Source organism: Carcharodon carcharias, chromosome 22 (assembly GCF_017639515.1).
Source record: "Carcharodon carcharias isolate sCarCar2 chromosome 22, sCarCar2.pri, whole genome shotgun sequence".
Lineage (NCBI taxonomy): Eukaryota > Metazoa > Chordata > Chondrichthyes > Lamniformes > Lamnidae > Carcharodon > Carcharodon carcharias.
In genome coordinates this window covers 3,255,802-3,270,123 of record NC_054488.1, presented here as the reverse complement: position 1 = coordinate 3,270,123, position 14,322 = coordinate 3,255,802, and the positions used below count along the sequence as shown (strand labels likewise).

At 41.3% G+C, this 14,322-nt stretch overlaps 1 protein-coding gene across 2 annotated transcripts in view; it reads right to left on the bottom strand.

Moving 5' to 3' along the window:
- tmem104 (transmembrane protein 104) overlaps positions 1-14,322 on the bottom strand; it is a 296,624-nt gene that overhangs the window by 276,708 nt on the left and 5,594 nt on the right. The window contains exons 1-2 of one of the 2 annotated variants that reach the window (XM_041217289.1): positions 13,223-13,266; positions 520-608 (exon numbers count right to left, since the gene is read on the bottom strand). In XM_041217289.1, coding sequence (XP_041073223.1) covers positions 520-564 — 45 coding nt within the window. In that variant the 5' untranslated portion in view covers positions 565-608; positions 13,223-13,266. Of the gene's footprint in view, positions 1-519; positions 609-13,222; positions 13,267-14,322 lie in introns of those variants that run through there. The other variant, XM_041217287.1, reaches the window with a different exon arrangement.

Below are 14,322 nucleotides of genomic sequence, written 5' to 3'. Positions count from 1 at the left end.
CATCAGCTCAAGCTTGGATATTATCCAGGTCTTGCTGCATGTGGACAGCGAGTGCTTCAATAAGACAGTAGTTTCAGTAGATGTTGGTTGAGTGTTAAATATTGACCAGGACACTGCAGGAGACATAACTCTCCCACTCTACCAATAGCGCCATAGGATTTTTTGCATTCACCTGAAGGGACAGAAGGTCTTGGCTGAACATTTCATCTAACCACAGCACCCGCTCATTTCTGCACCAGAGAGTCAAACTAGATCTTTGAGCTCAAGTCTCTGGAGTGGAATATTAACCCACAGCATCCTGTCTCAAAAGGTGAGACAGTTTCCAACTAAGCTGCTGGTGATATCATGATAATAAAAATTACTCATTATTCGCACATTTTCTTTCAATATGGGGTCTCTACTCAATCTAAGGTCCTTCTCTGTTGCTGAATGGGCTTTGTTTTTCCAAAACTTATTTTAGATTTCTACATTGACAGATAATCCCATTCCCCTACCAGTAACTCAGCAATAAATACTCACAAATGGGGAGTACAACTCCCCCGTTTCTGTAATCCCATCCGGCATTTTCAGCTTCTACAGCGGCAACTTGCAACAATCAGATGGCTAATCTGGATTAAAAAAGGGTATTTTAATTAAAAATAAGGTCACACAGTAACTTCAAACATTTTCAAAAGGAAGTGCAGCAATTCGTAAATCAATAATAAACCTCAATAATCTTGATAATTAAAGTACTGCCCAATAGAAAGCTGGGATCAGTTTTCCAATACATATTCCTTGTACACTCTTGTGGATGGCTCCTTAGATTTGTTGCACTGAGACAATGATCAAATAGTGCTGGAAAACCTTGGAAGTTATAAAACAGCCACTGTGCCTGTACCGCCTCTTCAAATATACCTCTCTCCTAAAATTTTGCTCAATTCTCAGTCACTCCTGAATCAGTCACATATTTTTCTTTCACCTCTATCAGGATGTAGCAGAGTTATGTGATGGATCAATGGTGTGCATAGTTGGGTCATATCTGGTTGAGGCAGGCTTGAACACCTTTTGCCCCTCCTTGCATTTCAGATGCTCATGTGGCTTCAAATTCTTCTGAATTCCATTTTAGATGAAATGGTTTCCGTTTCAATTATCCTCACATTCTTCTCCAACACCTCAGGTCCATATTCAAAGTGTAAACCCACATGGTTCAAATGCCTGAAGGCAACTCAAGCAATGGCTTTTGTCCCCTGCCTCATACCACCACCTCCAGAAGTTGAATAAATCTTGGAATTTTAATTAATGATCAAAAATGTTCATTTTCTAATCCGTAATTGAAGTAACAATTGGATTGGCTGAAATATTGGGCTGTTGAACAGTGGTGGGTGGGAGTAATTTAGAGCGGTGAAATAATTACCAATTAGTAAACCCAGTTAGCCCATCTTAAGCCACCAGAAGGATCTATTTTAGCATCTGTTTATGAAATAAGTCGAGGGCTTTTGTCTCTGTGAGCCTATCTGGAAGTCTATGCCATATGTGTGGAGAACTTCTTAATACCAGTCTTAAATTTACCCTTGTTTTAAGTACCTTCCTTGTCCAACTTGCAATTTAAAAGATTACAGGTTTACCTTTTCCATTCCTTCAGTGATTCTACCTACCTCTCGGATTACCTCTCAGGCATCTTCCTCCCAAGCTTTAGAGCCAGATTCTTTCCTCATCTCGATTCTCTGATACAAGAGTTCAGCCTCATGACTTCTGAGTATCTCCTTTGTTTCCCAATGACCCAAAACTAGGCAGAGTACCCAAGCTACAGTTTGGTCAAGACCTCTTGTAACTTGTACTCTAGTGTTTTGGTTCCATAGTCAACATGTTTGTGGCTCAGTTGAATACTGTTCTGCATTGGTTCAACATGAAGTGCGGTTAATACAATTCCACGGCCCCTCAACTTCATTCATGGATTCTGCATGCTACCGACTTTCATCCAGTTCATCCCAGTCCAGCTGCCTCTTCAGCTTCCACCACCAATCTAAACAACTGAAAATTTGACTAACTTTCAAATTTCTGAAATTAAATTATCGGTGCAAATGAGGAGTAATTGTATCACCGGAATGATCTCAGATGTAGTGCTTTGGAGGTTGGGGGAGGCATACATTTCATCCACAGGAAACGCAAGAGAATCATCCCTTGAGCTGTTACGGAGCTCTTAACAACTGGGTTCACACCAGCACTGCTATCCCCTTGGGAGATTTGTTCCAGCAGTTATACCCTAAGATTTGAAATTGGTTTCATTTCAGTATAGATTACATGGAAAACTTTCAGCAACATGTCATATGTTATGTGTTTTCACTGTAATTGCTAATATGGTTTACAATTATTTAGCACTTATATATAAAAATAATTTCCAAAGACCTGGATCTATTGAGGGACTGCAGCACGGTTTCTGCAAAAGGATAAGCAGCCCTACTAACCTAACTGGATTTTGAGATCACCAAGTTGACCAATAATGGAAGCCCAGTTGATATAATGCATCTAATTTTTTTTTTAAAAACCTTTGTGCAAAAGTCACATCTTGTGAGATTGGACAAAATGGTGACATTGTAGCTAGAACATAGTTATTAATGGTAGTGGACCTGCATTGCATTTAGACACAAATGTTAGAGCCTATCTTTCTGAGCATTATTAACAGTAACAAAGATGTGCCAGTGTTAATGTTACAAATGCAGTCAAGCTGGCAAACTCTGCAACATTCCAGTGAGAATCAGAATGATAGAACCATGGAAAACGACAGCATGGAAGGAAACCATTCGACCTATTACGTCTGAGCCAGCCACCAAATAGCCATCGAGCCAAATCCCACTTTCCAGTTCTTGCTCTGATGCCTTTAGATTGCTGCACTTCAAGAGCATATCCAACTACTTCTTGGATGTTCTCAGGGTTTCTGCCACTACCAACCTTTCAGGCTGAGTCCCGGATCCCCACCATTTTTTCCCACTAAACCTCCTTCTTCATAGCCTATATCTATGCAGCCTGGTTATAGACCCATCAGCCAAGGGGAATAGGGCCTTATCTCCTCCACCTCAACCCCTCAATTTTATACACTTCAATTCACTCTCCCCTCAGTCTCCTCTGTTCCAAAGAAAACAACCCTAGCTTGTCCAATCTTTCGTTCATTGCTACAGTTCTCCAGTCTAGACAGCAGCCTCAAATCTCCTCTGCACCCTCTCTGGTTTGGGTAACTGCAGAGTCATTTGGGACCTCGGATTGGTCATCCCTGCCCTTGTGTTGCCCCAGGCAAGGTTCCAATGTTCAGGGTAACAAGTCATTGCCAACAGCAAAATCAGCAAACCTTTGGTGGTTATGGCAAAAAAACTAGAACCTCAAGGGATAACAGCAGCTTACAGGCAGAGGATCCTTCAGGAAGACAGCTTGCGGTTTCTTTTAAGAACGAAGCAATTGAAAACCACCTCATGCAATCTTTTCCCTAGTCATATTGCTCATTGAAATGGAAAATGGGAAACTCTTACAAGCAGTGACAGGGGAAAGCACCAGACTGTGAGGCTTGGAGAAATAAGCGGAGGACCTGCACTTGGGTAGGTCACCACTACACCCTCTAGTGCAATTAGATCTTTTCTATCGTGCAATGAACAAAACTACATTCAGTACCTTAGCTGTGCCCTAACTCATGTTTTATGTCTCCCAACTCAGAATATGCTTCAGCTAATAAAGGCAAGTACCCCATTTGCCTTCTTGGCTACTTTATCTCCCTGTTCAGCCACCTTCAGAGATGTGGAAAGCCTCCAAGACTCCTATATTCATCTACATCAGCCTTAAAAATATTCAGTGACTCCGCTTCCACTACCTTCTCAGGCAAATTGTTCCAAAGTCACAACTTTTGTTTGCTGCCTCAGCCAATTTTGGATCCAACTTGCCACTTTGCCTTGGATCCCATGGGCTTTTACTTTTGTGTCCAGTCTGCCATAAAAGGACCTTATCAAAAGCCTTCCTAAAATCTATATAGACTTAATCAAAGGCACCACTTCACCAATCCTCCTTGTAACCTCCTCAAAAAATTCAATATTAGTCAAATCCAAGCTTCCCATAAGTTCATGCTGACTGTTTTTGATTAATCAGTCTTCCTAAGTGAAATTTATCCTGTCCCTCGGTTTTCCCATCACCGAGGTTAACTGATAGGCCTGTAATTACTCAGTCTAATCCTTTTGCCCTTTAAACAATGATACAATCTTAGCTCTCATACAGTCCTCTGGCACCACACCTATAACCTGCTATTTCTTCTCTTACATTTTCCTTTCAATACTTCCTCACTCACCATTAATTTCATCTAATATTTCACACACCTCCCTGATTGCAATGTCAGTATCATCACTCTTTAGGTGAAACAAGGCACAAGGTACCCATTAAGAACCATATCAATGCCCTCCACCTCCACACACATTTTCCTTTTGGCCCCATTCTTTTTTTTATTCATTCGTGGGATGTGGGCATCACTGGCTAGGCATTTAAAAGTCAACTACATTGCTGTGGGTCTGGAGTCACAGACCAGTTAAGGATGGCAGATTTCCTTCCCTAAAGGACATTGGTGAACCAGATGGGTTTTTACAACAATCGACAATGGTTTCATGATCATCATTAGACTTTAAATTCCAGGTTTTTTTCTTAATTCAAATTCCACCATCTGCCATGGCAGGAATTGAACCCAGATCCCCAGAGCATTATCCTGGGTCTCTGGATTATAGGCCAGTGACAACACCAATACACGATCGCCTCCCCCTTTTAGTGATTCGCTTGTTCTTTATGTACTTGTGAAACAGGCCGATAGGTTTTCTTTAATCTTACCTTCCATCTGTTTCTTAATTTCCTTTTTAATTTCAGCCCTACGCATTTTATACTCTGCTAGGTCTTGTGCAGGACTGAGCCCTCAGTAACTGTCATAAGCTTCCTTTTTTTATCCTCAATCTTTTCCTCAAACTTCTTCCACTGATCTAGTACTGATTTATCTTCAAGTAGCTGTTTCTAGTCCACTTTAGCTAAAATGCATTTCAGTTTCATAAAGTTAGTTTTACCCCAATTGAGAATTTTTATTCCTAGTCTTTGCCCTTTTCTATAACTACCTTAAATCTAATTGAATCATGATCACTTCCAAAGGGCTCTTCAACTGCTAATTCACCTAGCTTCATTCCCTAAAACCGAGCCCAGAACCAGCTCCTCTCTTCAGTTCCCTAAACACTGGATGAAAAAAGTTATCCTGAATGTATTACAAATTTTGCTCCCTATGTGCCTTCCAGACTATTTTAATCCCAGTTAATATTAGAATGGTTAAAATTCCCCCCCCCCCCAACCAAATAGCCCTCACCTCACTACTGCTGCCATATTGTTTTTGCACTTCAGATTTTCCTACATATTTGCTCTTAAATCTGCTTTACTTTTTGGGGGGCTTATAGTACATTTATTCTTCAGCTAGATCCACATGGCCTTGTTTGATGGTCCTTTGGCCATATCATCCCCCGGCACAAGTATAATTGTTTCTTTAATCAATATTGTGACCCCTTCTCCTTGTTTTATCTCCCCTCTATATCATCTAAAAACCCTGTAACCAGGAATGTTAAACAAAAACAGAATTACCTGGAAAAACTCATCAGGTCTGGCAGCATCGGTGGAAAAGAACAAAGTTGACGTTTCGAGTCCTCATGACCCTCCAACAGAACTAAGTAGAAATAGAAAAGGGGTGAAATATAAGCTGGTTTCAGGGGGGTGGGGGGGTGGTTGTTGGGACAAGCAAGCAGTGATAGGAGGAGATAACCAAAAGATGTCACAGACAACCTTCAACACCTTTGTTCTTTTGTCTGTGACATCTTTTGGTTATCTCCTCCTATCACTGCTTGCTTGTCCCAACAACCTCCCCTCCTTCTTCCTCCCCCCTAAACCAGCTTATATTTCACCCCTTTCCTATTTCTGCTTAGTTCTGTTGAAGGGTCATGAGGACTCGAAACGTCAACTTTGTTCTTCTCCGCCGATGCTGCCAGACCTGCTGAGTTTTTCCAGGTATTTCTGTTTTTGTTTTGGATTTCCAGCATCCGCAGTTTTTTGTTTTTACCAGGAATGTTAAGCTGCCATTACTGTCCTTCTTTCAACCATGTCTCAGTTATAGCTAGAATATCATACTCCCATGTCAATCCATGCTCTTAGTTCATTTACCTTATTTCCTAGACTGTTTGTATTGAAGTTTACACTATTTAGCACTGCCAAACTATTTTCTAGTCTTTGTTTTCTCTGCTATCCAGACACACTCAATTCCCCGCTTTCTATTTCCATATTTTACTCTCCCATCTGAATCTGTCAGGTTCACATCTCCCTGTCAAGCTAGATTAAGCCCTTCCCAACAGCACTAGCAAAAACCCTGTGAGAACATTGGGCACAGCCCTATTCAGGTGCAAGGCTTCTGGCTTGTACAGGTTCCATCTCCCCGAGAACAGGTCCCAATATCTCAGGAAACAAAAAGCAAACTTCCTGCACCATCTCTCCAGCCACAAATTCATCGGTTCTTTCTTTCTATTTCTGTACTCACTGGCACATGACAGAGTAATCCAGAGATTACCATCTTTGTCATCCTGCTTCTCATTCTCTCTCCTAGATCCCCAACCTCTGCTTTCACAGCCTCATCCTCCTTTCTGCCCCTCATTGTCAATATGGACTATGACATCTGACTGTTCACCCACCCTCTTCAGAATGTGCTGTAATCACTCAATGGCATCCTTGACCCTGGCACCAGACAAACATGTCATCCTGGAGTCACATCTGCAGAAGCACCCATGTGTTCCCCTCACTATCGAATCCCCACCACTATTGCAGTTCCACTCTTCTTCCTCCACTACCCCGAGCCACTAATGGTGCTGTGGACTTAGCTCTGCTTTCACTCCCAGAGGAATTATTACAAATCCAACATCCTTCATTTCAAATACACAAGCAATCCAAGTAAGAAACTTTCAAAAATTACATTTGTGAATTTTGTAAAGTACTGTAGAGTGAAGCCCCATTGTCAGGAAGATATAATAATTTGCATAATGTTATTGGGATTTATTGTACAGTAATAGTGGTGTGTGTTTTAATTGAATGTAACACAGCTGGTCTGAAGGCTTTGATGTAAGAAGAGAAGCTAGGTTTGAAATGCTAAACAGGTAAACATGGGTGAAGTTTTAGAATGTGAGGTGTAAAGGGAACATTTGCATTTTTAAATAAACTAGAGTAGCTTGAATTCAAAAGAGGGGTGAAATGTTACACCTAGCCAGAAGTTAAGAAACTGTTTATTTTTCCCCCAAAGATAACTGGTAAAATTAGTACCATGATAGATATTTATTATTGGAGGTAAAGCCCAAAGACAGTGAAACAATGGGAATTTGCATTCAAAGGGGAAAATATGCATAAAGGGGAAAATATGCATAAAGGGGAAAATATGCATAAAGGGGAAAATATGCATAAAGGAGAAAATATGCATAAAGGAGAAAATATGCATAAAGGAGAAAATATGCATAAAGGAGAAAAGGCTGTGTGTAAGGTCAGGCATTTTAAGATCTAATACAAGTGTGAAAAGCCTCCAGTGTCTAAGCCTCAAGCTGCTGTTTACAAGGAACCAAAGCCAAGAAAAACTCACTTTGAATTAGACTGTCCAGGGTGTGCGCTTTGCCTGGGTCTGTTTAAATCTGTGCGTTTTACTATTGCCTTAACGGAGGCATAACTGGAAGTTAGATTAATCAGGGGAGCTAGGAGTTATCATGGTAGTAATTTGTAGACCTATGTATATGCTTAAAATCATTTCTTCTATTAATAAATGTTTAATTTAGTTTTATAAAAAAACCAATAAGACACAGTAGACTTATTACTACTCAATTCAAGGCACACATCTCAAAATAAATATACAAATTGCAAAACAGTTGCGGCAGTTGTTCCAAGTTTCCCTTTGGGATTTGAGTAGTTCAGCATTTACCATTGGTTGTGCCATAACATCTATCTACCCTGCCCAACAATCTTGTAAGAAAAACCAAACCAACTTAATGCCCCCTTCAAAAAATTCTAGAAAATAAACATTCCATAAATCACTTGTTAGGCCTCAGCTACAGAATTACAAACAATTCTGGGCACCACACTCCAGGAAGACAAAGGCAATAGAGAAGATAGAGAGGTTTTAAAATTAAGAGCTGTTCTCCTTGGAGCAAATGAGGTTTTTAAATAGAGAAAATCTATTCTCTCTGGCAAATGGACCAATAGCCAGAGGTCATAGATTTAAAATTATTGGGAAAAGATTCAGAGAAAAGGCAAGAAATGTTCTCACTTTGTCACCAGTATTTGGAACATGCTGCCTGAAAAGATAGAAGCAAATTTCATAAATAATTTAAGAGGGAGTTGGACAGGTACTAGAGGATGAGAAACTACAGGGTTATGGACAAAAAGGAGGGATTAAACAACTGCTCTTTCCAAGAACCAGCACAGGCACCATGGGCTGAATGGCTCCTGCCTACACTTTAAAAAATAAGAGCAGCAAAAAGAGACTGAGGGCTAACATAAAAGGGAACCCAAAAGTCTTCTATTGGCACATAAATAGTAAAAGTCTGGTGAAAGGAGTGGAGGAGATGATCAGGAATCAAAACAGGAGTTTACACATGGAGGCAGAGAGCAGGACTGAGGTACTAAACTTTACATCTGTCTTTACTAAGGAAGAAGATGCTGCCAAAGTCAGTGAAAGGAGGTAGCTGAAGCACTGGATGGGCTAAAAATGTATTTGAAAGGCTAGCTGTGCTTAAAATTGATAAGTCACCAGGATGGGATCAATTGCATCTGTGGATACTGAGGGATATAAGGGTGGAAATTGCAGAGGCATTAGCCAAAATCTTGCAACCCTCCTTAGATATACAGGGATGGTGCCAGAGGACAGGGGAATTCCAAATGTTACACCTTTGTCCAAAAAAAAAAGATACAAGGATAAAGCCAGAAACTGCAGGCCTATTAGTTTAACCTCAATGGTGGGGAAGCTCAATCTGGGACAAAATTAACATGGACAAGGGTGGATTAAAGAAATCCAGCAAACATTTGTTAAAGGAAAATTATGCTTAACTAATTTGATTTTACTCCATCAAGAAACTCAGAGGGGTAACGTGGTGCATATGGCCTCAGGCATTGGATAAAGTGCCACATAATAAGGTACCAGCAAATCTGAAACCCATGGAAGAGGGGAGATAGTAGCAGCATAGATGTGCAGTTGACTGAATGATTCAAAGCAGTAATAGTAAGTGGCTGTTTTCAGACTGGAGGATTAGGTATAGGACTACTGCTTTTCTTGATCTGCATTGTCAGAACTTGGGTGTGCAGTACACCATTTCAAAAACTGCGGATGACAAAACTTGGAAATATTGTGAACAGCGAGGATAGTGATAATCTTCAAAAGGATATAAACAGCCTGGTGATAAGGACGGGACACATGACAGATGAAATTTAACGCTGAGAGGTGTGAATTAACACATTTAGGTAGGAAGGATGAGGAAAGGCAATATAACACAAATAGGCGCAGAAGTAGGCCATTTGGCCTCTCAGGACTGCTCCACCATCCAATAAGATCATGGCTGATCTGTGCATTGAACTCCACATTCCCACCCATCCTCAATAACCTTAGATTCTTGTTAGGCAAAGGAAGCAACCTACCTTCGCCTTGGAAGTATTCAAGAACCCGGCCTCCACCACCTTCTGAGGCAGAGTGTTCCAAATTAGCATAAACCTCAAAAAAAATTCTCATGTTTTAAATGGGCAACCCTAAATTTTAAAACATTGCGCCCTAGTTCTTGACTCACCTACAAGAGGAAACATCCTTTCCATGTCCACTTTGTCAAGACCATTCAGGATCTTATATCCTTCAATCAAGTCATCCCTTACTCTTCTAAACTCCAATGGAATCAAGCCCAGTCTGGGCTTTCCTCATAAGACAACCTGCTCATTCCAGGTATCAATCCAGTAAACCTCCTCTGAACCATCTCCAAAGCATTTACATCCCTCCTTAAATAAAACGACCAAAACTGCATAGGATTTGAGATGTGATCTCACCAATGCCCTGTATAATAAACATAACTTCCCTACTTTCATGTTCAATTCCTCTCATAATAAAGGATAGCATTCCATTAGCCTTCATGGTTACATGCTGTACCTCCATACAACTTCTTGTGATTCATGCACTAAGACACCTAGATCCCTCTGCATCTCAAATTCTGCAGTCATTTTCCATTTAAGTAAGACTTTTTTTTTACTCTTCCTGCCAAAGTGAACAACTTCACATTTTCCCACATTATACTCCATTTGCCAGAGTTTTGCTAACTCACAACATATATCCATCTGCACCTCATGTCCTCTTCGCAACATATTTTCCTATTTATCTTTGCATCATCTGCAAATTTAGCTATCATGCCTCTGTGCTCCCCTCATCTAGGTCATTGACATAAATTCTAAAAAGTTGAGGCCCCTGCCTCACATAGACCCCTCCAGTACTCCATTCGCCACAGGCTGCCAATCAGAAAAAGACCCATTTATGCATACTATTTACTGCCAGCCAATCTTCTATGCATGTCAATGTGTTACTCCTACACCATAAGCTTTTACTTTCTGCAAGAACCTTTGATGTGGCACTTTATCAAATGCCTTCTGGAAATCCAAGTACAGTACATCTACAGGCTCCCCTTCATCCACAGCGCATGTTACTTTTTCAAAGAACCGCAATAAATTACCTTCTACTACCTCATTATCCACTTCTTTTAAGTCCCTAGGATGAACTCCATCTGGACCCAGAGACTTGTCAACCCACAGCTCCATCAGTTTGCTCAGTACCATTTCCCTCATGATGGTAATTTCACCAAGTTCCTCTCTCCCTGCCACCTCCTGATTTACAACTATTAGCAAAATATGTTTTTTGTATCCTCTATAGTGAAAGCAGAAGCTCTCTAGGGGACCAATAATCACTTTCCCTACTCTTTTCCCGTTTAAATGCCTGTAGAAACTCTTGCTATTCATTCTTACATTTCTGGCTAGCTTCCCCTCACACTCAAATCCATGTCCTGATTAGTCATTCTCTGCTGTTCTTTATACTCAGACCGTCATCTGACTTGCCACTTAACTTTGCATAGTTATTTGCTTTTTCCTTAGCTTTTCAGTTAACCACGGATGGTGGGTCCTCCCTTTAGCATTTTTCTTTATATTAGGAATATACTTATTCTGAGTATTTTGAAATATCCCCTTAAATGTCTACCACTGCTTCTCTATTGATCTATCCCCTAGCCTGGTGTCCCAGTTCACTTAAGCTAACTCAGCTTTCATGCCCACATAATTGCCCTTAAAGTTTAAAATACTAGTCTGAGGCCCATTCTCCTCCCTTTCAAACTGGATGTAAGATTCAATCATATTGTGGTCACTGCTACCTATGGGTGCCTTTACACTGACATCATTGGTTAATCCTGTCACATTACACAATACCAAGTCTAATATAACCTGCTTTCTGGTTCCAGAACATGCTGCTCTAAGAAACACTAACTATTCTATGAACTCCTCATCCAGACTACTACTGCCAATCTGATTTTTCCAGGTGATATGTATAGTAAAGTCACCCATGATTATTGCTGCCCTTTATCACAAACACCCAATACTTCTCATATACTTTGTCCTACATTGTGGTCACTGTTAGGGGGGCCTGTACACCACTCCCACTAGTGACTTCTTTCCCCTATTTCTCATCTCCACTCAGACCAATTCTACATCGTGACCCATGGTCATCTCTAACTGTTGCACCAATGCCATCCTTGATAAACAGTGCTACCCCTCCACCTTTACCTAACTTCCTATTCTTCTTGAATGTCATTTACCCTTCAATATTCAGGACCGAATACTTGTCATCCTGCGGGCACATTTCCGTAATAGCTATCAGATCATATTTATTTACATCAATGTGCGCTATCAATTCATTTGCCTTGTTACGTGCACAGATATTGAGCTTTTAGTTTTGTTTGTGTTATCTTTATAGAATCTAGTCTTTATTGTTGGCACATTCTTCAGTTTTTTCCTCTCTCCGTTCCTGCGATTCTCTCCTTCATTTCCCCTTAGTATGGTCTCCTGTCTTGATTCCACCCCTTGATTTGCTACATCTACCCAAGCTTGATCCCTCACCCACCTTGTTTAGTTCAAAGCCCTCCCTACTTCTCTAGTTATGTTGCTCGCGAGAACACTGGTCCTGGCATGGTTCAGGTATAGAATGTCCCAAACGTACAGCCCCCACTATTCCCATTACTGATGCCAGTGCTGCACAAACTGGAACTCATTTCTCCCACACCAGTCTTTGAGCCACATACTCATCTCTCCAGTTTTATGTACCCATGCCAATTTGCACATGGCTCAGGTAATTACCACCTTCAAGGTTCTGCTTATTAAGTTAGTGCCAAGTTCCTCATATTTTCCATGCAGAACCTCTTCACCAGTTCTAGCCATGTCACTGATACCTACATGGACCACGACAACTGGATCCTTTCCCTCCAGCTCTGAACAGATGTCCCGAACCTTAGAACCGGAGAGGCAGTATAGTCTGGACTCCTGCTCCTTGATACAAAGAACAGTGTCAATTCCCCTCAATATACTGTCCCCACCTATCACTACATTCCTTTTTGCTCCCACCACTTGAATGTCTCCCTGTACCACAATGTCATGGTCAGTTTGGTCATTCACCTGAAGCCCCCACTTTCACCCAAACAAGCTGAGAACACCTCAAAGTTATTGCTAATTGCAAAGGCTCCTGCACTCTTGCCCTCTCTGCATCCCCTTAATTGCCACACACACACAGTCACACCCTCTTGTTCCTGCCCTCTAACCAAATCAGAAGACCCTATCCAAAGTGGTATGACTATGACTACCTCCTGGTACAAAGCATCCAAGTAACTTTCCCCTCCCTGGTGTGTCACAGCATCTGCAACTCAGCCTCCAGCTCAATGACTGAGTCGAAGCTCCTCGGTCCACCTACACTTACTGCAGACATGTTTGCCCTGCATCCAGGAGCTCCCACGTGTTGCAGCCTTGAGACATCACCTGTCCTGCCATCTTTGTGTTTTAATTACTTATTATTCACTTATTTTGCTTGTTTTTAAATATACTCTATTAACTTCACCATCTATTCATATACTATTTTAAACCTTAGGACTGGACCTTAACCACTTACCAAATACTCAGCAAACAGCTAGCTCCTTTCCCTGTAGTAGAGTAAGAACCAATTCCTACAGGGTGAAAAAAAGTAGAAAAAAGAAAAAGCAAAAGGAAAAGAACACCACCTTCCCCTCATCACTAAACTCCCAAGTATGCACTCAGTTCCAAAGCAGCACTCATTTGCCTAGGCTGCACTAAAGAACCCTGAATTTATAGTAAACTGAATTGGAGCTGGCAAAACCAGACTTAACCAGTTAGCTAAATAACTACTCAGCACTCTCAGCAGGGTGTGTAAAATGGTGCCCTGCACTTAGCTCTGAGCCAGTCTAGCCATTTCCCATTACCACTGTGCTGCTTCAGGCTGCATTTAAGTGCTTCAGTTGGAGTTTAGTGAGTGATAGTTTTATGGGTTAATTTCTATCTAGAGTCTAGTCTTTCTTTAATTAAGCAATTTACTAAAAGTTGCTCTTTTGGGTTGGAAGAAGGTGAGTTTTGGCTCAGCTTTAAAACAGGGCATATTCGGTCTCTGCTTGCAGTTAGTCAGTTAACTGGCTTAAACAGGTTTTCAGAAGTTAGATTCAGACAGCATAAAAGCAAGCCACCTACAGTGCTGCTTTTGTCTGCATTTCAGTGCTTCAGTAGAGTTTGGTGAGTGAGGGAATTCAGTGCAGAGGGAAGGAGGGATCCTTTCATTTTCTACCTTTCCTCAAAGAAAAGCAGTGGCCTTCGTAAGTCAGGCTTGGTGATATTCCTACTGTCCTTAATATTCTCTACACTAGAGGAAGTAAAAGTAAAAGGGAGTAATTTAGGGGTAAGTCATGATAGGGAACCTTGGTCACGTGGAATGCTCTGTGCAATGTGGGAAGCCAGGGACACTTCCAGTGTCTGTGGTGACCACGTGTGCAGGGTGTCTCCAGCTGCAGCTACTTGAAATCCATGTTTCGGACCTGGAGCAGTGGCTTGAGTCACTGTGGAGCATCCGCAGGACTGAGATCTTTGTAGATAGCACATACAGTGAGGTGGTCTCATCATGGGTAAAGAATGCACAGGCAGAAAGGGAATGGGAGACTGCCAGACAGAGTAAAGGCACTAGGCAGGTGGTGCAGGAGTCCCCTG